General features: G+C 51.0%; 1 protein-coding gene across 15 annotated transcripts in view; it reads left to right on the top strand.

Moving 5' to 3' along the window:
* TRERF1 (transcriptional regulating factor 1) overlaps nucleotides 1–22735 on the top strand; it is a 216703-nt gene extending 193968 nt beyond the window's left edge. For 13 of the 15 annotated variants that reach the window (XM_084890256.1, XM_084890258.1, XM_084890252.1 and 10 more), the window contains 5 exons: nucleotides 2767–2855; nucleotides 6110–6223; nucleotides 13755–13958; nucleotides 16188–16435; nucleotides 19551–22735. In XM_084890256.1, coding sequence (XP_084746382.1) covers nucleotides 2767–2855; nucleotides 6110–6223; nucleotides 13755–13958; nucleotides 16188–16435; nucleotides 19551–19875 — 980 coding nt within the window. In that variant the 3' untranslated portion in view covers nucleotides 19876–22735. The remainder of the gene's footprint in view (nucleotides 1–2766; nucleotides 2856–6109; nucleotides 6224–13754; nucleotides 13959–16187; nucleotides 16436–19550) is intronic. The other 2 variants (XM_084890248.1, XM_084890250.1) reach the window with 2 other exon arrangements.
* The last annotated feature ends 668 nt before the right edge of the window (nucleotides 22736–23403 follow it).

Raw genomic sequence — 23403 nt, 5'->3', positions numbered from 1 at the left:
GCCTGGTGCGGATCCTGTGACCAGGGTGCCTCTGTCTGTGGATTCGCAGCCGCCTGCTCTGAGCGCATGCTCCCTGCCCCACCGCTGCAGCCTGGGAATGGGAGGGTGACAGAGGATGGCGTGAGAGTGCAGACTTCCAGCCAGAAACTGGGGTGCGGAGTGAACCCTCTGAGATGGGGAAGACAGAAGACCCCGCCACAGAGCAGCAGCTCTAAAACCACAAGGAGTCGGCATGAGGCTTGAGGATCCTCACTAACAGATGGTCCAGGGACTCACCTCACCTGTGTAAGGTTGCAGCTGGCGAGCCATTTGGGGACATGAAGGGGCATGCTTCTCACAAGAAGACAACTGACCTGGGAACTTAACACGGCTGCGTGGGCAGTAACCAGGTGATGAGCCCAACGTGGGATGGAAGAGCGGATCCACCAGAGAGACGGCGCCGGCCGAAGCAGGCTGTGTGGCCTTGCTCGTGTCTCACCAGGCCTTAGCTTAAGGTGACCAGATCGTCCCGCTTTTGGTGAGACAGTCCCGATTTCTAACAGTTTTTCCCGCGTCCCGCGGGACTTTTTTAAAATGCCGCGGGACGCGAGAAAAATTGGAAAGGATCCTTATTGACCTCGTTAGGGGTTTCATCAACAGAATGTCCCCTGGCTCCCCATCTGAGATGCAACCCAGAGCTGCACAGACCCTGGCCCTACAGCCAGGCAGCACATCCGCCGCTTTCGAAACTTGCCCCGGGACTCGGCTGCTGTGACATGTCCCGTGGTGACCCTCTTCCACCGTCATTTCCCTGAGCTCTCGCTGTGATGTTGATGGGCACCTGAGAGGGACCATGACTCCTCTTCGACCGATTGGTTCATCCGTTCTGCCTTCCTGTGTCTGCCCCTGGGTAGGGGGAGCATTTAGGAGCTGGGACCCCAGCGCCCTGAACGTTGGACAGAATTTGAGGAATGGTGAGGACCTGCTCCAGCGCCCAACTCCCGCCACCCTCCTCCGCTCACGCCCACTCCTGCAGGGCTGCTCCACACGCCGGCCCTCCTCTGTTGTGGTGGCTCTCACAGCCAGGGATGCCCCGCCTCCAGAACCTACAGAAGACGCTTCCTTCTGTGGAGGATGAATCAGAAAACTGCTTTCCTTCTAGAAGTAAAGAGAGCAGCGAAGTCCTGATGGCCCTGATGGCCCTGAGGGTTGAACCAGCCCAGCTCTGGAGAGCGTATTCTGAGTCAGGAGTCAGAGCTCCTGGCCTGAGGACCCACGTGGAGAGATGTTTATTCCAGAAATCTGAGTGTACATCACTGAGTCACATATTCCAGGACCTTCAACCCCTGCCTGTCCAGAGTGGTTTCACCAGATTCACTAATTTTGGCTGAATCTTCCAAGCAGAGAAGCAGTTCAGGTTTCCTGTACTTCAGCCCCATCCGTCAACCATAGCAAAGTGAACACCATGGGCTTGTCCTGGTTGGGAGGAAAAATACCATGGTTTGGGGGACTACCGTTCTGAGAAGGAGAGGAATGTCAAAAACTCTTCCACGTACCGTCCAAAGAATTAGAGACTTCAAACAGCCTGAAGAATGGGGCCGACTTTTCTGCAAAGGCCCTAGAAATAAAAGAACCCAGCACCATTCTCTATGATCATCTGCATATCCTGCTTTCTCCTTTAGGGAGGAAGTAGACAGGAATGTCAAGTTTAGCCAGCAAGGCAGAAGCACCAGCCCAGCCTCGCGGGGCCTCTTCCTCATTGGTCTGCGGTTCTGTCAATTCCCGGTCCCACTCCCTCAGCACCATCTGCGCTCCCTCTGCCGCAGCCCCGTCGTGAACCACACTGGATTGCTGCTTATTCCCCGAACACCTCCATTTCCTCAGCTGTAAGATGGGTATTGGCAACACCCATATGGGATGTTGGTAGAACCAAGTGACTAATTTCTGTGAAGTACTCAGAACCTGGCACATCGTAAGCACTTTAAAAGTGTTAGCTTTTTCCCCCAGCACAGCTTCTTACATGTAGTAAACACCCAATAAGCATCGCTTGAGTGGATGGGCAGACGAAGGAAAGAGTGAATGAGATGCATCCTCTCGTTGCTGGCCCCTGGCTTTGCGCACACACTCCCTCTCCCTGGAATTCCCTTCCACCTCCTTGCCTGGCTTGCTTCTGTGCCCTTGAAAACTCAACTGAGTGCCCCGGCCCTAAGCGGAGTGTGTGCTCCTCCTTGGCACCCCACGGGCACCTGACTTCTGCCTTCCTCTTTGCGGTCCTCACCTTGTGTGCAATTGCTTCCTGGTTTGCCTTCGCACTGGACTGTGACCCTCCGGAGGGTGGAGGCTGCTGATTCCACACACCATGAGGATGAATGCTTGCACCCGTGAACATCATAATATAAAAACTGGAGCTAAAATGTGCTGAGAGCTCATTTCCAGTTCCTAACCTAGGCACTCTGTGCATTATCTTTAACCTTCATAAATACCCTAAAAGTGGGACTATTGGGATTCTTCCCATTTGTTGGTAACAAAACTGAGTCTTAGGTTTAGTAATATGCTAAGGTCAAGGCCACAACAGAGACAAGCCCAGGTGTCATGGCTGCTGGCCCTTACACTGCACTGGCTTTTTGTTCAGAAAGGAGTTTGATGGATAGTCTGTTATATGTTGAACAGTTTCGTTCTGTAACTTAACGAAGCGAACCAGCCTCTAAGGCGGGGAGCCCTGTGAGCTGGAGCAGCAGAGCGGGGAGAGCGGGGAGCCGTTCTTACGGAGCGTGTGTTTTGTCGTAGGTTCGGACAAGTGGACCTCCCTCGAAAGAAAACTGTTTAACAAAGCACTCGCCACTTACAGCAAGGACTTTATTTTTGTACAGAAGATGGTAAGCATGCTCTTCACTGTTGCTCACTTGAAACTGAATTGGGTGATTGTACATGTAGAGAGATGTAGAAGGATTTGGTTACTGGCCTCATGCTCTTCCACGGGTGTCTTCCACCCCTTGCTGGGGAAGGGTGGCATTGGTGATGGGTGGCATGGCCCCAGTGTCGCGGGGGGGGGGCGGGGGGGGGCATAGACTCTTTGACAGTGATGGGGGTCTATTTTTATCTTCATAAAAATGTGATTTATGCATTCTATTGGAATAAATAGAACTGGGGCCTCTGGGTCACAATTAACATAATTTATTTCATGTACATGTGACTATATCATGTTTCTGAATTGTTTTCTGGGAAACTGGAGAAGGGAGATATGTCCTCCCGCCAACCAGTCGCTTCTAGTGTTGGGTGCCTAATCATTATAACAGTAATCCTATCTAATAGAAGGATAATATGCAAATTGACTGTCACTCCAACACACAAGATGGCTGCCACAGGATGGCCAGCAGGGGAGGGCAGTTGGGGGTGACCAGGCCTGCAAGGGAGGACAGTTGGAGGTGACCAGCCTGCAGGGAAGGGCAGTTAGGGGCAATCATGCTGGCGGGGGAGCAGTTAGGCATCAATCAGGCTGGCAGGGGAGTGGTTAGGGTGTGATCAGGCTGGCAGGCAGAAGCTGTTAGGGGCAATCAGGAAGGCAGGCAGGCGAGCAGTTGGGAGCCAGCAGTCCTGGATTGTGAGAGGGATCTCCAACTGCCCGTTTAGGCTATCAGGATTGGGCCTAAACAGGCCGTTGGACATCCCTCAAGGGGTCCCAGATTGGAGAGGGTGCAGGCTGGGCTGAGGGACACACACCCCTGTGTATGAATGTCGTACATTGGGCCTCTAGTAGTAAAAATAATGCCATATATATATATATATATATATATATATATATATATGGCATTTTTATTTATGATATATATATATATATATATCACTTCACAGCACAATAGAACTCTTGCACATAGCCACAGTAGCACTTTATGCAGCAGATGGCAAACCTAATCAGCCTTACTTGGCTCAGAGGTGGTTTAGGCTAGAAATTAAAATGACTCTAAGTGGGTCCAGCAGATCGCTGAGTGATGGAGCATGTTTACTGCGTGCTCATAAAGGTGTTCAGGTCCACAGAGAACAGGCTCACGGGTGACAGACAGCTTCCCTGGATTCGAGCTGGACCAGTGGTACCAGGGGTGTCCTGGGTACATGTCCTTAATCGAGGGCCTTGATGAACAGAGATCTGAATAGGTGGACTTTCTGTCCAGCTTGCCTCGTCTCCAGATCTGTATCACTCACCGCTCCCTGCCCTGGAGGCCACCACATTCTCTGTGCCAGCTCCATGCTCTGATCTTGGGCCACCTGCCCTAGGCCTCTTTCCTTTTTTTTCCTCATCCAAGGATGTTTTTTCCATTGATCTTTAGAGAGAGCGTGGAAAAGAGGGGGGCGAGGGGTGCAGAGAGAGAGAGAGAGAAGCAGAGAGAGAGAAACATCAATGTGAGAGAGACACACTGACTGGCTGTCTCCCACATGGGAATCGAACCTGCAACTGAGGTATATGCCCTTGACCAGAAACTGAACCAGAGACCGGAGCTTTAACCATTGAGCAAACTGGCCAGGGCTAGGCCTCCTTCCTTGCAGGCTTCACACCTGTTGACTGAGGATGGATTCATGGTGTGTGCTCCTCAGGAAGCACAGGTTTTTAAGCCAGGGCTCTCTGGGGCACTGTCCTCACCCCCGGGCGATTCTAGTGTAGAAATGCAAGGTGTCAGGTGGATGTGAAGGGGCAGCTTTGAGGAGACAGGCTCCTGGTGGTGTCATCTTACTGTGCGGTGGCCCTGTTCCCGCCCCCGAGGGCGCCGCCAGCTTTTACGGTACCTGCCTCCAGAAAACCTACATTGCACTCTGAGCTTAGAGATACATGGACTAAGGAAAGGAGCTTTTTCTCTTTAAAACACATTTACCTTTTCCCCGCTGGGGGAGAGCAGAGCAAGGCTTGATTCCTGCAAAAACTCAGCTCTTATCGTTATAGCTTTGCCTCGCGTTCCTGTCCCATGACTCAGGAACATTCTCCGTAGATGGTTTTGAAGGTCAGCTAGTCAGACACCCAGGCACATTCCGGCACATTTAATGCAAAAGCACACTGCTGCTTCGTGGGTTAACAAAAGGAATGAGCTCTCAGAGGGCTGGGCGGAAAAAGTCTCCAGGCTATCCTGTGAAAAAATCCAGTTGCAAAATATGTATGTGCCACCTTCTGTGCGGAAAATGGCGGGGCAGGACTGGTTTTGTGTTTGTTGGTATACGCATAAGAATGTGTCATTTATGTATTCTACTGGAATAAATAGACCTGGGGTTTCTTTTTTCTTTTTTTTAATATATTTTGTTGATTTTTTTTTTTCAGAGAGGAAGGGAGAGAGATAGAAAGCTAGAAACATCGATGAGAGAGAAACATCGACCAGCTGCCTCTTGTACACCCCCTACCAGGGATGTGCCCGCAACCAATGTACATGCCCCTGACTGGAATCGAACCTGGGACCTTTCAGTCCGCAGACCGACGCTCTACCACTGAGCCAAACCGGTTTCGGCTAGACCTGGGGTTTCTGATTCACAATTAACATAATTTATTCATGTATGTTTGACCGATCTATCGTGTTTCTAGCAGAATTTTTTTCTGGGAAGTTAGAGAAGGGAAGATGTGTGCCTTTACCCCTCCTTCCACCCCTGCCCCAAGCCAGTAGTTTCTGGAGTTGGGCCCCTAGTCATAGTGACAGTAATAGTAAAGAAATTCTGGCCCTGCTGGGGTGGATCAGCAGTTGAGCAACGACCTATGAACCTGGAGATCACGGTTCAATTCCCGGTCAGGTCACATGCCTGGGTTGCAGGCTCGATCCCCAGTGTGGGGTGTGCAGGTGGCAACCAATCAGTGATTCTCTCTCATCGATGTTTCTATCTCTCCTCCCTTTTCCTCCTTTCTGAAATCAATAAAAATATATTATTTAAAAAAAAAAAAGAAAGAAAGGAAAATTCTGGAATCCTATCCTAGAAGTCAGTAAGAGGGGCTAGCTAAGTTGCAGGGGTGGGGAGGGAGCTGGCTGGCTGGAGAACAGGCGTGAGGAGGAGGTTTTCCTCTGTGTACACTTTCTGTAAACCGCGTAAGCCTGCTGCCTGTGGCCAGATTAAGTGTTCAGCAGAGCTTGCTCTCGGAGCTGACCCTGCCCGGCCCCCGCAGGTGAAGTCTAAGACGGTGGCTCAGTGCGTGGAGTACTACTACACGTGGAAGAAGATCATGCGCTTGGGACGGAAGCACCGGACACGCCTCACAGAGCTCGCGGACGAGTGCATGGTGAGTGAAGCCGCCGCGGCACTGCTATGCTGGCCCTGCTCCCACCCACTCCCAGCTTAGTGAGCGGCTGCTGGCTGGTTTGGCTTTGCTGCCCCGGTGGCCGCAGGGAGGGCCGACGAGCCCGCTCCCTGGCGGGATTCAGGCTCTGACTTTCTGGTGTAGAGGCTGAGGGAAGGCAGAAGGCAGCTTGGGTTCCACCTGTGGCTGTTGGGAGCCAGAGAGCTAAGCCAGGTTGGCCCAACCCTTGAGTGGGTGGTTTTTTATAAACAGGTGCCCTGACCCCTTGGCATACCCCTTCCTCGTCCTTCCCCGTTATAGACGCCGCTGGCCAGAGAACAGGAGGTGCCTCCCAGCGAGGAAGGCGCCTCGGCTTGGCCGTGGCTTCCCAAAAGCACAGCCTGAAGGAGCGTGCCCCCCAGATAGGGCTGGGGACACTGGGTCATTGAGGACCTGCCTAGCAGGGAGTGATCCAGCCCTCACATCGCCATGTGCCCTGGTACCGTGCGGCTTTGGTCATTACTGCCACGTCCACCCTTGTGGGGAGCGCTCCTCTCTGTCCATGGCCAGGGGCAATCCCAGCTGCTGAGGAGAACATTCCCTGCCATGTATGTATGTATGTAAGAGGTCCATGTCTACAACAAATCACTGAACCCCGCCTCTGTCACCATCAGGGGGCGTGGTTAGAATTCATGAATGGGGTGAAGATTTGTCATCATACTGTCATTCCCCACCGTGCCCCAGTATGAATGCTAGCACATAGGTGGGGGGCGGGGAGGTAGAAGTATTCTTGAAAAGACATTTTGTGTGTGTGTTTTTTATCTTTATTGTTGGAAGTATCACAGATGTCCCCTTTGTTTTTTTTCCCCACTGACCCCCTCCACCCCGCACCTGCCTTCCCAGGCTTTGGCTGCACTGTGGCCTGTGTCCGTGGGCCATGCGTATATGCATGAAAGCTCTCCGGTTAATTTCTCCCCATCACCCACCCATCCCGGCTTCCTTCTGAGATTCCGCAGTCAGTTCTTAAAAAGACACTTGCTGTGTGCCAGGCTTTCTGTGGGCTTATTTAACCCTCATTCCAGTTCCATGAGGGAGAAGACCGAGGCACAGAGAAACTTAGCGGTGGTCAGTGGCTGGTGAGTGTGTTGTCTGAGCTGATTCCCTCATGTAATACCTAAGTCAAACACAAATTCTCTTAAAGAATTGTAAAAACACGTGGACTCACTCAAATGCCCACATTCCTAACCAACTATGGAACCTAGCTCTGATATAAGTACACGTATGTAAGTTCATATCTGGACCCAAATAGCAGACAAAATAGACATCTGTGGAGTAGAACGGGACTGCCCTTCTTTGGACGGAAGTGGACAGTGTCTGAGGAGAGGATTTCCTGCACCAGGCTTTGTCTGGCTGGCTTAAGGAGTGATGTCTTGTAGCAGGATAGCCTTTGCTCATCTGTTGCCTAATGTTTGAAAAAGCAGTGTGATGCATGGGTTTGGGTTTATGGCAGGCCTGTCCCCCGGGCTCTCTCATGGCACCCCATGCCAGAGCAAACTGGGGCCTTGAGCCATTGCCTGCCTCTACCATAGGCAGCAGGCCCTGAAAAAAATAAAAAATAAAAGGAGCAACATGGCCTCATGTGCTTCAAGCAACCAAGACCAGTTGAATTGCCACAGCGTAAGCAGCAATATGTATGGCGCAGTGGGCGACTCCGGGCTGTTAAATGGCTTCTGCCCCTCCTTTCCCTTTGGGGAGCATATGTTCTAGCTGGGAAGATGTGGCATAAACAAGGGTGTTTAAAAGCAATATGAAATGAGAACAGAGTTCTTAGATATGGCCTCAGGTGATCTTTTTCTCATCCAGCACCACCATTCCACCACCAAACGATTGAGGCCCAGAGAGGAGGGGAGGCCTGCCCAGGCCACACCCAGCATTGCTTCCCAAGCGGGTCCAATAGGCAGGAAACAAGGAAGCACAGAGAATCCTGCCCTTGGAGACCCAAGACCCGGCTCCTGGGCTGAAAATGGAGCAAAGGACTTAGATGATCTGGAAAGCTCCTTCCAACTCTGGAGTGTTCAGGGCTGTCGGAACCATGTTTTGGAAGAGGGCCAAACCAGAGGGTAGCGTTTTCTTAGGCAGAGTGGCGTCTCTTGGGCTTGGGTGTAATCAAGTGCCTAGGACAGTGTCGGGCATCATAGAGGCACTCAACAAATACTTGCTGAAGGAATGAATGAATGAATGAATGAATGAATGAATGAACATTTCTGAGGTGCATAGTAATAATCCCTCTGTAAACTCCCAGAGGGAGGCAGGGTGAGCAGTGGTCCTGAGGAGAGCTGCTAAGGAAGAGGTTGCCATGCAAGGCAGAGGCACCATCTTGGGCCAACAGGGCTGCGAAGTGAGTAGAAAAGCCAGGCCAGCCCACAGCTTCAGGAGCTCTGAGGGCTTGAGCTGGTGCCCGAGGGGCCACACCTTCTTGGGCTTAATCACCAGGAGCCACTATTCAGCTGGATCAGGAGCACACACACCCTCATGACCTCTGAGCTTAGGGAGAATAGGAAGGCATGTGCAGGGATGGCTCGGGCCCCTTGCCCTGAGGCCAGTGTGGTAGCTCCCAGCTCCCTCTGGGGCACCGTGAGGGCTCCGCCTTCTGAGGATAGTTTACGACAGCGGTCAGCAAACTTCGGCTCTGTTGACTAATGAGTTTGCCGACCACTGGTTTACGATGAAAAGTAAGGACTGGCGCCAAAACCGGTTTGGCTCAGCGGATAGGGCGTCAGCCTGCGAACTGAAGGGCCATGCAACCTTGGTTGCGGGCACATTCCCAGTAGGGGGTGTGCAGGAGGCAGCTGGTCGATGATTCTCTCTCATCGATGTTTCTAACTCTCTATCTCTCTCTTCCTCTCTGTAAAATAAATAAAAAATAAGGACTGGGGAGGATGCAGAAGGCACTCTCCTAGGACAGGGTCCTGCTCTTTGTCCTCTAAGCCTGCCTGGACACCGGGGGTAGCTCTGCTGATCACGTGTCCTCAGTGTGCTATTAAAGGGACAGATGGCCATTTCTCCACCTTGGAGCATGCTTAGGTAGCTTAGGGACATGTGTGGGGAGAGTTTGAGGAACAGTGGCTCTTGAGGAGCCAGCAGGGTAGTCTGCCTTCTGGCCTGAAGCCATCACAGGCCCTCGCACCCTTGCAGGCGGCAGAAGGGAAAAAGGGCTCTATACGGAGATGGGAGCAGAGTGCTGGCTTCCCCTTCCTGTGCCCTGTTCATTCCCATGATTCCACTCCGGAAAAGTCTGTGGGTCTGACTGTGACCAAAAGATAACACAATTCAGGACGATGACACAGTTCACTGATTTTGGAAGGCTCCTAAGGCAAAGCTCAGCCATGGTCTGTGCACCTTGGGTGTCTACTTCATGTCCACCAGACAGGAAAACACCCTCCTTCCTTATAAAGGCAGCTGGCCCCAGCAGTTCTGAGAGGCGTGGGATTTCTGTGAGCTGTGGGCATTTGCCAAGGGGAGAAGAAGGGGGAGGTTTGGGAATCAGATAGCCCAGGTTTTAAATCTCAGTTCAACTTCTTCACCAGCCCTGAGACCTTGGGACAGTTAGTTATCTGGCTAATTTCCTCATTTGTTTGAAAAAGAAAAATTTGACCTAACTGGTTGGCTCAATTGGATAGAGCAGTGGTCGGCAAACTGCAGCTCTCGAGCCACATGCGGCTCACAAGCCGCGGTTTGCCACTCACTTGACTAATGAGTTTGCCGGCCACTGGGATAGAGTGTCAGCATGCAGATTGAAGTGTCCCGGGATCGATTCCAGTCAAGAGCACATACCCGGGTTGTGGGCTCAATCCCTAGTAGGGAGCATGCAGGAGGCAGTGATTCTCTCTCATCTCTAGCTCCCTTCCTCTTTGAAATCAATATGAAAATAAATAAATAAATAGGAAGGAAGATTTGTGCAGAGCTGTTGTGAGAACTAGCAATGTGTGTGTCATCCAGTATGTTGTCACCACCATCATCATTAGTGACTGTAACACAGATCTGTGTCTTGGAGTAAATATGGGTTGTTGAGCATTTGTATTTTAACTTAAAACCTGGAATATGAATAAATGTCTTATTTCAAGGTACATCATAAAATAGCCAACTTGTTGATAGGAAGTTCTACGTGTCAGGATTTTTGTCCTCCTGTATTTGTATCTCTTAGTCACTTCGGTGAGCCATTTGGCTTAATGATAAATCATTCGGTGAGCATTTATAGATTGCCAGTAGAAATAAAATCATCTAAATTTCTAAGACATATATAATCACAGGATAGTATAATTGAATATGTAATTGTGGCTATCTGGAATGTTTCTTCTCGGAGTTGTTTTTTGTTTTATTGTTTTGTTTGTTTTTACTATTTTATTGATTTTTAGAAAGAAAGGAAAGGAGAGGGAGAGAAAGAGAGAAACATCAATATGAGAGCCATCCGTTGCCTCCGGGGCATGCTCTGCCAGAGGTCAAGCCCAAAACCCGGGCATGTGCCCTGACTGAGAACCAAACTGGCAACCTCTCAGTGCATGGGAAAATGCCCAACCAACTGAGCCACACTGGCCAGGCCTCTCAGAGTCCTTAAGCCAAAACACAAAACAAAAACGGCACTGTGAGAAAATTGTAATTATAGTAAGTACCCCAAAATAATGCCATTGCCATTTAAAATCTATACTAATAAAAGGGTAATATGCTAATTAGACCCGGAGACCTTCCTTCCAAACAAAGCTATGGTGGCAGGGCTTAGGCAGAGGCAGTTAAGGGTGATCAGGCCAGGAAGGGAGGGCAGTTGCGGGTGATTAGGCCGGCTAGGGAGGGCAGTTGGGGTGAGTAGGCCTGCAGGCAGAGAGATTAGGGGTGATCAGGCAAGCAGACAGGTAAGCAGTTAAGAGCCAGCAGTCCTGGATTGTGAGAGGGATGTCCCAGATTGGAGAGGGTGCAGGCCAGGCTGAGGGACACCCATGCATGAATTCCATGCACCAGGCTACTAGTTATTATATAATTTATTTTTAAAGCCAAGCTATAGGCCTTGGGCTGCTTAATACATTGGTATTGGAGACCACAAAGTTCCAGCTCTATGAAGGAATGGAGTGAACCCTTGCAGTTTGACATAACGTGGTTTTAGCTGAAAGTCCTAGGGACTGGAAGATGGAGGATTCATACGGAAATGATGCCAATTAAATGAAGTCAACCCGTATATTTGTTTTTGTTTGTTTGTTTATTTTTGTTTGTTTTTTTTAATACATTTATTTACTTATACACTGACTTCCTTCATAAATAATCTGAAGTTGCATTTTACAAAAGTAAAAATACTTGAATAGGCACAGTTTCGCTGTTCCTTTGTTCTTTTAATTAAACCAAGATTTCATCTAAAGACACCACCTCTATTTAACAGGTCAAAAATTTCAAATGATCTTTCTTTAAGTTATGGTATTTAAACCTGAGATATGTAGGGAGAAGGCCATGAAATGATGAAATCAGAGATTCACTCCAATCTCTGATTTCAACCCGTATATTTGTATGAAACCTACAGTTTCTGTCATAAATCACTCTGTAAATGTGTTAGTCCTCCATCTGTATTCACTGAAGTCTTTCAGCATATGTAATTATTACCAATTAATCCTAATTAACTCACTGGAAACTGGGACTGGTTCTTAAATACACTCATCTCTAATATGTGTAAGTGGTATTAAATACAGACCCTGCTGACCCGGGGAGGGGAGTGCCACATGCCCCGGATGTGCTGGCATTGTCTTTCTCCCAAGCCCGGTCCAAACTGGAGAGGGGGAGCTGTGGTTTCGGGAGCCGTTCCACGGCTCTCAGAAATCTTTGTTCTTCTCGGGAGTTCTTGCTTCTGGGTTCTAAGAATCACAGGCTCACTCCGGGTGACGTCGGTGCCTGGGGTAAACCAAACTGGAGCCCACGTGCTTTCAGCCTGGTGTGCAAAGAGGCGTGGCAGTGTCAGACACGGTGACGGAAGCAGGTTTGATTTGGGTGGTAGACACACAATGATGTGTCATAGAATTGTACACTTGAAACCTATATACTAATCTTATTAACCAATGTCAACCCAAAACATTTAATTCAAACAAAATAAAACTTAAAAAGAGAGAGGGAGACAGGGGAGGGGGGCAGAGATGAATGCGCCATTGGTTGGGCATGCCTTTCTTTCTCCTTGTAAACTGTGGAGACTGTTCACAGACTCTTCAGGGATACGGCAGTGTGAACGCACTTTGTAACGTGCTGTAAAACAGAAGCTGAAAGGAGGCTGATGTAACATAGAACTCCCTCTTTCTGGTCCCCAGTCCTTACTGGGGTGGAGGAGCCAGCGTCTGTTCCCCTTCCACTCTTTCCCCCACTCCTCCCCAATGAAGAGGGAGAGCAGAATAAGGTCATTAGCTAAACAAGAGGCAGAATGAGGGCCTCCTACATTCCTGCTCTCCATCCCAACCCGCCCCAGGTGCCTTCTCCACGCTACTCTATTAACTCACTGTCTCGTTAACCTTGAGGACGGCGTGGGCCTCCTGCTTAATTCCCGGGCTGGCTGCTATTCTGCAGTGGAGGGGACACGTAGTGCGGATAACCATTCATAGAAAATACTTCCCTTTTCCTAGAATGCCTCTGGAAAGCATTTCTACAAGCTCATGACCGGAGACCAGGATAAGAAAAACACATGACAGCCTTAGCTGGTCTGGCTCAGTGGATAAGAGCATTGGCCTGTGGACTGAAGGGTTCCAGGTTTGATTGCGGCCAAGGGCACATGCCCGGGTTGTGGACGATACCCCAGTACGGGACGTGCAGGAGGCAGCCAATCAATGATTCTCTGTCATCATTGATGCTTCTATCTCTCTATCACTCTCCCTTCCTCTCTAAAATCAATAAAAATATATTTAAAAGAAGGAATACCCCCCTTGGGTTTCCTCTCCTTTTTACAGTCATTGTGGTCACTCCGATTCCCTTTTCTGGCAAGATCAGAGCAGGAGGCACTGGGACACCCTGTGTCACGTGCTTTCCCCAGGTCAAATCAGCATCTCGGGCATCTTGTGTGGAAGTGGGTTACGAAGCCTAGAACACAAATCCGATAGGTCTTTAGCCTCTCCCCACGGGGTCCCACAGTGTTGCTATTGCTTGGAAACCCTCCACTCGGCTCTGGGGACACAGCGGCAGACAGACCCAAGTGGGGCAGCCTTGCCTGGGTTTCAGTCTCGAGCCAGGGGGAGAAACTCTACCTACAGAAATCTCTCCTCCCTGCCTTAAAATATTTTTATATAAGTAAGGAGGGACGCAGAGTGGGGCGGGACTTCCTTGACTCGGAATTCCAAGCGTCCGGTGAGACAGTGCCTCCCACCTCCAGCCCAGGGTTCCGTCAGCCGCCCCTTACGCAGGGAGAAGCCGGTGCCGCCCCGCCTCCTGCCCCTCCACCCTCCCCTGGCCTGTGGGTTCCGTTCACTAAAAATGCCATTTGGGGACTTTCCCCTTTTTGCTTTTATTGCCCCAACACTAGACCAGTGAAGAAGAAGAAGAGTTGGAGGAGGAGGAGGAGGACCAGGAAGAAGATAGGAAATCCACAAGAGAAGAGGAGGGTGAAGTGCCCAAGTCCCCGGAGCCGCAACCAGGCCCTGTCCTGGCTCCCGCGGAGGGGCCGCCCCTGCAGGCCCTCGGCCAGCCCGCAGGCTCCTTCGTCTGTGAAATGCCCAACTGCGGGGCTGTAAGTGTCTGTGTGTCCTCTCGGGGTCGAGGGCCAGGCTCTGAGACGATGCCTTCTGGAAAGGAGGGGCTTTCTGCAGTAGAAGTTGGGCAGAAGGCGTTCCGTGTTGCCATGGCTCTCTGTCCTTTATCCCGTCGGCTCCCTCGGGATATTTCCGGAGCGGGCGCCCTGTATCAGGCCCTGAGCTACAGGCTCAGAGGACACCAAGTGGGGCCCTGCCCTCGGGAAGCGGGAGGTCCCGAGCTCTGCAGGGAGCCGTGGCCTCCAGGGCTCACTTCTCCCCATCCCGGTGCCCCCGCGGTGCCCTGGGCCTGTCACTCCGGCTCCTGCCCCGTCGCATTTAGTCGCCCTGGGAAAGCCCACAGAGCATGATCCTTCTGCAGCTTAATGACAGAGACCTAGCTCAAGTTTATCTTTGTGTTCCTTGGGGGAGGCGAAGCAGATTTACCAAGCAAAATGAACCATGTAAATAGACTGAAAGGGAGTCTGTGTAATTACTTAACCTTGAGCGCATTAGAAGCATCATTTTGCTAAAATAAAACCGGTTCACCATTTGGTCACTCCGAGCACAGGAGGAAGGCCTTCCAGAACGTGCGCCTGCCTGGGTGAAGGCTCCCTGTGTATTTCAAAGGCTATTTCTTAAGAGTTGTTTACTTCGGACTCTCCCCCGCTGGTCCCTCCACTAGTCTGAATTATCGAGCTTTCCCCAAACCAGGTTTCTTAAAGCCAGGCACACCTGGACAGGCAGGGTCTAGAGGCGTCACCCGAAAAACGAGACTGTTGCTTCTTTCCCAGGGAGCCCTGTCCGTCCTAGGAACAGGGAGTCTGAATGCTGCTCAGTGAGCCTGGCTGTCCCTGAGATGGAGAAAGCGACAGTCTTTAAAACACTCAGATCCTAAAGCAGAAATGCACTTAATTTACATCTCAGACAAAATGAGAAGGAAAAAAAAAAAGTACACACACACACACACACACACACACACACACAAAAGAGAACATAAGAATTGCTGGCTTTTTTTTTTTTTTTTTTTTTTTATGTTTGTCTGGAGCTTTTCCATTCAGGGATGTTAAAGATGTGACTTCATTACACCTTCACAGTATTTCTGTGTAGATTTGTTTAGAAATCGGATGCTTCCTCCATTCATAGTTTAGGTGTAAATTCTTTACCAAATGGGACGTCGTCTTTTACGCTTTTCAGTCAGAGGGGCTCGGCAAGGTGCATGCCTTTTAATAACTTTTAAAAATGACGGGGGTGAAAGTGGCAGTTTTAATCCTTGCCCCGAACCATGGCAGTTTGGGTTGCTAAGTCAGCACTAGATCTTTCTTCCCTGTGAGACCACAAATTCTAAGAGCCTTTACTGCAGTGGTTCTCCCTCCACTGACTGTGAGAACCCCGGGCGTCTGGCAATGTCCAGAGACGGTGTCACAGCCGGGGGGGTGCTGCTGCAGCCCATGGGTGGAGGCCAGAGATGCTGCTGACGTCCGACAAGCAGCCCCCAGCAGTAACCAGCCCCCGTGTCGGGGCGCTGAGCTCGGGAAGGCCTGCTCGATGGCGAGCTTCACAACACTGTCTGGGTCCTTCCCCTTGTCATCATCCCGCAGTAAAATCGGGGGGTCTGGAACGCTGCTTCCGTCACGGGCTGCCGATGGGGGTGTCTTTCCCATTGTGTTCCTTCGGGCCCTCAGGCTTCCTGGGAGGAGCTGAGCAAATCGGCTCCTTTCTGGGGTGCTGGCTCCATTTCCAGCAGCGCATGCACCTCTGCTTTTAACTTGGAGCTTTTGAGGAAGACCTGGTTTTGTTTTTGTTTTGTTTTTTTCTTTTGTCCTTTCTAAGTGAAGAAAGAAAGGAAAGGGGGAAAGAAAAGAAAAAGATAGTTTGGCATAAAAAAAAAATTTTTTTTTGAAAGCTGGCCCAACCCCTTGTTATACACATTGGGGGGGGGGGGGGGGGGCGGGGAGAGAATAAGGTGGACAGAGGGGAGGGGTGACCCCACAGCGCCCCCGGTGGACAGGCGCTGCATCTGGCTCTCAGCTCTTAACTACAGCCGCGGTCAGCTTGGTCCTCAGCACCGCCACCTCACCGCCCCTCTTCCCGCTAGCACAGCCGTGGGGATTGGGTGGCATGGCATTAGAGTTAGGTGTGTAAAGCCCATGCCCTGTCGTTAGACACTGTTTCAGGTATCTCATGTTTTACCATCGTGTCACTAACAGCCCTAATTTTCTTTTCAGGACTGTAGATGTCATGTCACTCCCTTTCTTCCCCAGGTGTTCAGCTCCCGACAGGCACTGAACGGCCACGCCCGCATCCACGGCGGCACCAACCAGGTGGCCAAAGCTCGGGGCGCCGTGCCCTCCGGGAAGCAGAAGCCCGGCGGCGCCCAGAGCGGCTATGGCTCGGTGAAGAGCTCGCCCTCGCACAGCACCACGAGCGGCGAGACGGACCCCACCACCATCTTCCCCTGCAAGGAGTGCGGCAAGTAGGTGGAACGGACGGGGACTGGGTCCGAGTTTGCCATGGGTGACGCGCTCTGTGAGGGCCGGGCCAAGAGGGCCTGAGGTTTCTTCAATTAAAAAAATAACCTGAACCCTGAAATTTCCTCGATGCCACCCAGGGACTCTGCAGCCGGCGTCGGGGGTGTGGACTGAGTCTCCGAAAGGGAATGTGGTCTGGTGTCTCACAGCTTAATGAGGTTGGATGGCTTCAGAGAGCAAACCTCTAGTGACATAATTTTACTCTTTTCCAAAATCGTTGGAAGAGTAAAATTTTCCAACTTCTGCCCATCACTCCCAAACCACATTCACTCGCACTGCTCTCTGCGCCCCTGTGAAGTTGGGAATGGCTCTAAGACACCTGCTCAGGAACTCGCTGTGGCAGAGATGGCTTCCCTACCCCTGCTCTCATTCCTGTGCCTGGGCAGACATCACCAGTCAATCGCTGCACTTTTGCCACCGCTGTAAGATAAGACTTCAAACCCTTTTCATCATAATGCTTCAAACGGGCCCAGTCAGTTGATCAGAGTTGACTCGCAAGAGAGGACCTGTTTAGCATCCCTGCCCTTTTAAGTATAATTTAAAACGACGGCGGAGAGGGGGAAGCTGACAGCGGGTAGTAATAGTAACAGCCAGCAGTTACTGAGCACTTCCTTGCCTGTATGCTTCATGTGCGTGAGCTCATTGAATCCTCACCCAGAAACTCCACGTGACACAAATCCTGCCTCTATACTTGTATTACAAATGAGGCCTGAAAGTTAGGCAAAATGACTCGCCCCATGTCACACCATCAGTAAGAGCGGAGCTGGGATTTGAACCCAGCGGTGTTCAAATACAGACCCTGGGTCCTGGCCACTGCTCCCTCCTGTTGGCTTGCATTGTTCACTCATTTACTATAGAGAGAAAATACCATTGATGGCTAAGATGCACACAGTTCCCTCCCACGGCATCCAGTACAGAATTCCAGTTCACTCCTGAGTCTTCCCTGCCAGGAGGGGTCAGGTGAGACTCTGAGAGTGACATCCTTTAGGACCCTCGCCCAGGCTCTCTTCCCACATCCTCCAGGGCCTCAGACGTGAGGAGTAACGTGACCTGGAGAGAGGGCCGCCAGGTAGCTGCTGGCACTCTACCAGGAAAACATCCCTCGGTGGATGTACGAGGCCAGCTTTATGATTGACATTCTCGAGGAATATTTCAGGGAACTTAGTAGCTGCTGCTCATCAGGCACTCACTCCTCACCTAACTCTCATCTCAAGGACCTTTGCATGTTTTGCTTAATTGAATCTTCACAGTAGCCCTGTGAAGCAGGTTTTTTTAGTAGCTTCTTTCTTATACGCAGAGACACGGGGGCACGGAAAGGCTGAGCGGTTTGTCACTGCGCATAGCTGAGTGGAGATGGGCACCGGGCAGGCTGGCCCGACCCGGGTTCTTAGCCCCTGAGGACACCGGACTCGGCTCAGGGCCCCACCAAAGCGAGCTGGGGCCGGCTCCCACCGAGCCGCGCAGAGGCAGGCAGGTGGACTCAGGCGCCAGGCCCTCCTCTCTGCTCCGATGTCCCTCAGAGCCAGGGTGCTGTCATCTCATGCCCCGGGGAGAAATGGCCCTGCGATGAGCACAGGGTTATTGGCTTGAAATAATGAACCTCCTCTAACCCTAACCCTAACCCCTAACCCTAACCCCTAACCCTAACCCCTGACTGACTCCTTACCTCCCCCTGCTTGCTTTGGGGCGGGGGTGGGGGGGGTGTCGGGGTCTCGCAGTCTCCTCTGCGAGGAGACAGCACTTCCACTCCTCTGCTCCGCAGGGCGGAGACAAAGGACGTTTTAACAAAAATTAGTGTTCCGAGCTTCCCGGCTCCTCCGGGACATCTGGCTCTTCTTACGTTGCTTGGAACCCTTTTCTGCCACAACTCCAGTAAAGATTTCTGTGGCTTTCCCAGCTGGGAGTAACATTAGGCAGATGTCTGCAGAATGCCTGTCAGCTGCTGAAATTCAGTGTTCAGTACGTCCGACTGTGACTCATCGACTGACTCCTGTCTGAGGGATCAGCTTTTGATTTTTTTTTGTTTGTTTGTTTCGGTTTTCCTTCCTTTGGGAGCTCAGCCATGAGTACTGAGTATTGACGCTACCCCCTGTCCATAAGCAGGCAGTCTCACATCGAGGCAAGCTTTCCGAACAAGATCCCGATGGGACAGGTTCACAGGACGGCCAGGCGTGGCTGCATTGCAGTGAAACTTTATTGACAAACAGGCAGTGGCTGGCTGCCCTGGGCCCAGGGGCCTTAGCCTGCAGCCCTCTCCTCCCAGGGTTCCTCAGGCCCAGCTCTGACCGTGGGGCTGAGCAGTTCCTGTTTGTGGAAGTGGGACTGCCCTCTGCACGGCAGCATGTTTAGCATCGTCCCTGGCCTCTGCCCTCTGGATGCCAGAAGGAGCTCCTCCCATAGCTGAGACGTCAGAAATGTCTCCAGACATGACCGGGTGCTCTCTGGGGGACAGTCCCCCCCAGCGAGAACCACTGCTTCATTCTTAGCGAACGGTAGAAAACGGTGAGAATCGGCCAACAGGAAGGGGTCTCGGGTGAGAGACTGGTGGATGAGCTGGAAATCGGGTACAATCAGGACAGAGGGGTGTGAGCTTTGGCCACAGAGTTGCCGGTGCCCTTGTGAAGAGCACTGGGCTGGAGGGGACACAGTCCCGTTGTGTGCAGATCCTAGAGAATCCTGGCTGCGGGAGAGCGGGGCCAGAGGCCGGGGTGGCGGGTGTGTCTGATGGGAACCGCCAGCGCTTGGAGTCACGGCTTGGGGATGCTCAGGTGTGTCGGACAGGCTCGGTCAGTGATGGACCGAGAGAGGGCCTGTGTCCCCGACCGCAGGTGGACAGGGAAGAAGCCTGACACACCCCAGTGTGTTTCTGTCCCCACCCCCTTTCCTTGTCATGCTTTGAGAAGACAGGAGAGATGACAGGTCCCAAGAGGAGAAAGTCCTAGGAGCTGAGGAGCCGAGGACTCTGTCCAAGCCAGACAGAGGGCCCAGACAGAGGTCCGCCCACGGCCCCCTGTGCCCAGACCGCCTAGGTCTCACACGCTGCTCTCTCTCCACGTCTAGAGTCTTCTTCAAGATCAAAAGCCGGAACGCGCACATGAAGACCCACCGGCAGCAGGAGGAGCAGCAGAGGCAGAAGGCCCAGAAGGCGGCGTTCGCGGCGGAGATGGCAGCCACGATCGAGAGGACTACGGGGCCGGCGGGGGCGCCGCGGCTGCTGCCCCTGGACCAGCTGGGCCTGCTCAAGCCCATCAAGGACGTGGACATGCTGGACGCCGACGTGGTCCAGCAGCTGGGCGGCGTCATGGGCGAGGCCGAGGGCGTGGACGCCGACCTCCTCCTGGACGGCCAGGACCCCGCGCTGCTGCAGGGCGACGCGGAGCTGTGAAGGCCTGCCCATCCCGGCCTCCGCTCCGTCCGCCAGGAAGCCTGGACTGCCTGCTTGTTCTGTAGCCATTTTAAACTACCTGTTTAAAAAATGGTCGTTTTATTCAGGTTTAGAAGGGGGGGAAATCCGGTTTCTTTTCCTTTTATTTAAATTCGTGTTTTGTTTTATTTTTTAATTTTGTTTTGTTTTTATTTTTCTGTGGGAGGTTGGGGGGAATAAATAATTGGCACAACTCTCTCTGAAGAGGTGTTTCATCTGGGCTCCGTTCCCGGGAGCTCGCTCCGGGCAGGGCGTGAGCCTGACGCTGATGTGCTTCTGCTTTCAGACTCCAACCATCCCGCCTGCCTCTGTCCCACAGCTGGTGGTGCGTGTGCGTGTGCGTGTGTCCGTGTGCAGCAGGCCGCCCTCTCCCAGCGACAGTTCCTCTGGTTCTGCTCTGACCTCACTCTGTGGTGCACCGTGCACGCAGCGTCTCCGAGGAGACCGTGCCCACGGGCAGCTTTGCAGGGAGCTGAGGGAGCCCCCGGCCACGCTTGCCTCCGCACACACGCCGTTTGGAGTTGGCCAGGTGAGAGAGGAAGTTTGCTCGCTGCCTTGCTGCCCCGTGGCCTGTTTAGGAGCCGAGTACTGCATGCTCCCCCGAGGGCCGTGACCGAAGGCCCGGTCCCCGGAGCGTGTCCCTGGGTGCAGAGCTGCGTTAGGTGAGCACACACAGGCCCATCTGCAAGGGAACAGCCCCGCCTAGTGAATTCCAGGGCGGTGTTTAGGGAGGGAGGGTGAGAGGCACACACTGCAGTCCCTGGAATGCCAAGAGGTGTTCTTTGGCCCAAAAACTAGATGGGAAGAGCCCGTTCTGTTTGTTCTGTTTTTGCAGCACTGCTAGTGGTCAGGGGCGCTCCGAGACGGCTCTGTGCCATTGGGGAGAACCGTGAAACCGCACCCGCTTGGGGTTTTGCTGTAATTCTTCTGTGCTGGACCGAAGGTTACCTTGATGCTAACTAGGGAAGAGAAGGGTTTTCTAAGAAATATGATAGCACATTCGAGGGATAGAGCACGAAGAGGCCAACAAAAAAAACGGTTTCACATGGCACTTCCGCTACAGTGTTTGCATTCGAACAGTGAATGTATTCGTTAGTCACTCACCAAAGCACTTCCACAACCTTCCAAGCCACGTCGCTCTGCCTCCTGCGGTCCCTGTCTTCAGGGCTTCTGTTTGTACTTGAAGGTGATAAACCTGCAATCCTTCAGAAAAGCCACTTGGCTCAGGCTCCGAGCGGAGTCAGACGGGCCTGTCCCCCTGTCAGAGCCAACGAGCGCCCCTCAGACGGGACAAGGCCTGGCACCGGGAGGACCGCCCTGGCTCTGGCGGGGAGGGTCCCCCGGAATGTGTGAGGAGCGTGAGGACCAGTTTGTCTCCGCAGAAGCATTTAGCACATTTTCACAGCCCCACCCAGGCAGTGTTCTCTGAATCTCAGGAAAGCCAAGGGCAGATGATAAATACGAAGGTTCTTTTCGTTTCAATCGCTCCGTTTTCAGAAAGAGATCTTGGACGTTCCCTCCACCTTTCCTTTAGGGGGCAACGAGGTGTTTCATTTGCCTCCGTTTCAGACAGGTCCTTCTTGTACGTTCCGAGCCCAGGCCTGCCTGGCTCTGTGCGCCAGCCTCATGGCAGGACTGTTTCAGAACCCTCCCCGGGGCGACCCCGGCCCAGAGACCACGCCCCTCTGCTGGCGGTGTCTGAGGGTGATTCTGGAAAGGTTCTGCCATCGGATGTAGGAAAGCTTATCTAACAAAGGAGCCAACACCCAGAAAAATGTTTATAAAGCAAACGTATTCGTTATGCTTGGAGCCTTGCCCAGCCGCTCCAGTTTTAAACATTAAAAATAAACTAGTGTTGCCAAGGCGAAGACATAATGCACAATGTCATGTTGATTTTCCATGCAGTATAGGGTAAGCATTTTTTGACTTGAAATAACCAAAGAACTCCTCCTGAATGAGACAGTTCAAATTCCCGGATTAGTATTTTTGGACAAGATCGACTTAAAAGAATTGACTTCCTAGGAAAACTTTGTACTTTTTTTTTTTCCTTTTTCCTGAAATGATTCTGCCTGCATGTGTGTGTTGTGTTTTAGCTCCCCTCCCCACCCCCCGCCTTCCCCACCCCCGAGAACTTCTCTTCCTGAAGGCCAAGGTCTCTTCTACACTGTCACTGTTTACTGTCAGATGGTTTTTTTTTCATTAGTGAATTTAGATCTCTCTGAGGGAGCTTGTATATAAAAAGTTAACAGATATATTTTATGGAAAAAACCCATCTTATTTTCAAATATATTTAACTGCTGTTATATTTTATTAGAGGAAGGTTGTACATATTTTCTAGGAGTTCTATTGTAAAGAAAAGTATTTTTGAAAAAAAATTAATGTAATAAAAACGAAAACATTTTTAAATAGCCGTGGCGATTGCTTCCTGTTCTGGCTTTGTTATGTTCTATTCTCGGCAAATGACTTGCATGCCTCCCCATTCCAGGATGTAATTTATTCAGGTTTGCACTATGAGTTGACATCATACTATCTGGTGTGCTGAACTGTGTTTTCCCTCCGGAATGCAGGCCCCTTGGTCCATATCAAGAGCACTATGTATAGCATATTCATAATTTTTCCTTTTGTAATGTGTGTATTTTTAATAAGGATTTTATGTAACATTTGGGCAAAAAAAGAGGACAGTATTTTCTAGTGATTTTATAACACATTTTGCTAAAAATGTTCCTTCCTAGGTCAGTTTTTGTTAAAAGGCGAACCAAAAGTCTTATTTTACCAGGGGTTTAAAAAAAAAAAAAAAAAAAGTTCGAAGCTTGGAAGCAAAGTTATATTTAAACATCCCATGTAACAAAAAAAAATAAAGATGTTTTATAGACTTGTCCTAAAAAAGGTGCATTCCTTTAAAACAAAAGCATCTGGGCATTCCATGTTGGTCTCCCCGCAAGTGGTGGCATTTTCTTTAAGTTATCACAATATTTATTTTCAGAAAGACAGCCGGGAGAACTCGGCTGAAAAGGTTCTGGTCAGAGCCACAGGAACTGTGGCAGCTCCACTCAAGGGGCATACTTCCAGAGAAATACGCAAACAGCCGCTGTCTTATTTATCTGTGAAAACCTGACTCTATGGCATCAGCTGCTCTGAAAATAAAATGTTACCTTTCTGAGTTTCACTTGGCTTACACATTCCTTATTTCTAGCCACGGAAATGACTTCTCAATGCTGGATAAATTGGAATTTGCCTGTTAGTTTAAGGTGACCAGATTTTAACGTTGGTAAATCGGGACACCACTGACCGGGGAAGGGGGGTTCTTGATTAAAAATTTGGTCTATATGGAGCAACAAAAATGTCCATAGAACACAAAAATAGTATTGTAATATATTTTTTAAAATTCCAACATAAGTACAATTTACAAATATAATAAACTTTTAAAAATATGTATAGTATCTTATTCTTTGGCATATTTCTCATTTGAGTGAATTTTTTTTAGTAGAT

Source organism: Pipistrellus hanaki (genome assembly GCF_964339955.1).
Source record: "Pipistrellus hanaki genome assembly, chromosome: 7".
NCBI classification, from domain to species: Eukaryota; Metazoa; Chordata; class Mammalia; order Chiroptera; family Vespertilionidae; genus Pipistrellus; species Pipistrellus hanaki.
The sequence above is the reverse complement of the archived record's forward strand: the minus strand, read 5'-3'. Positions and strand labels throughout refer to the sequence as shown.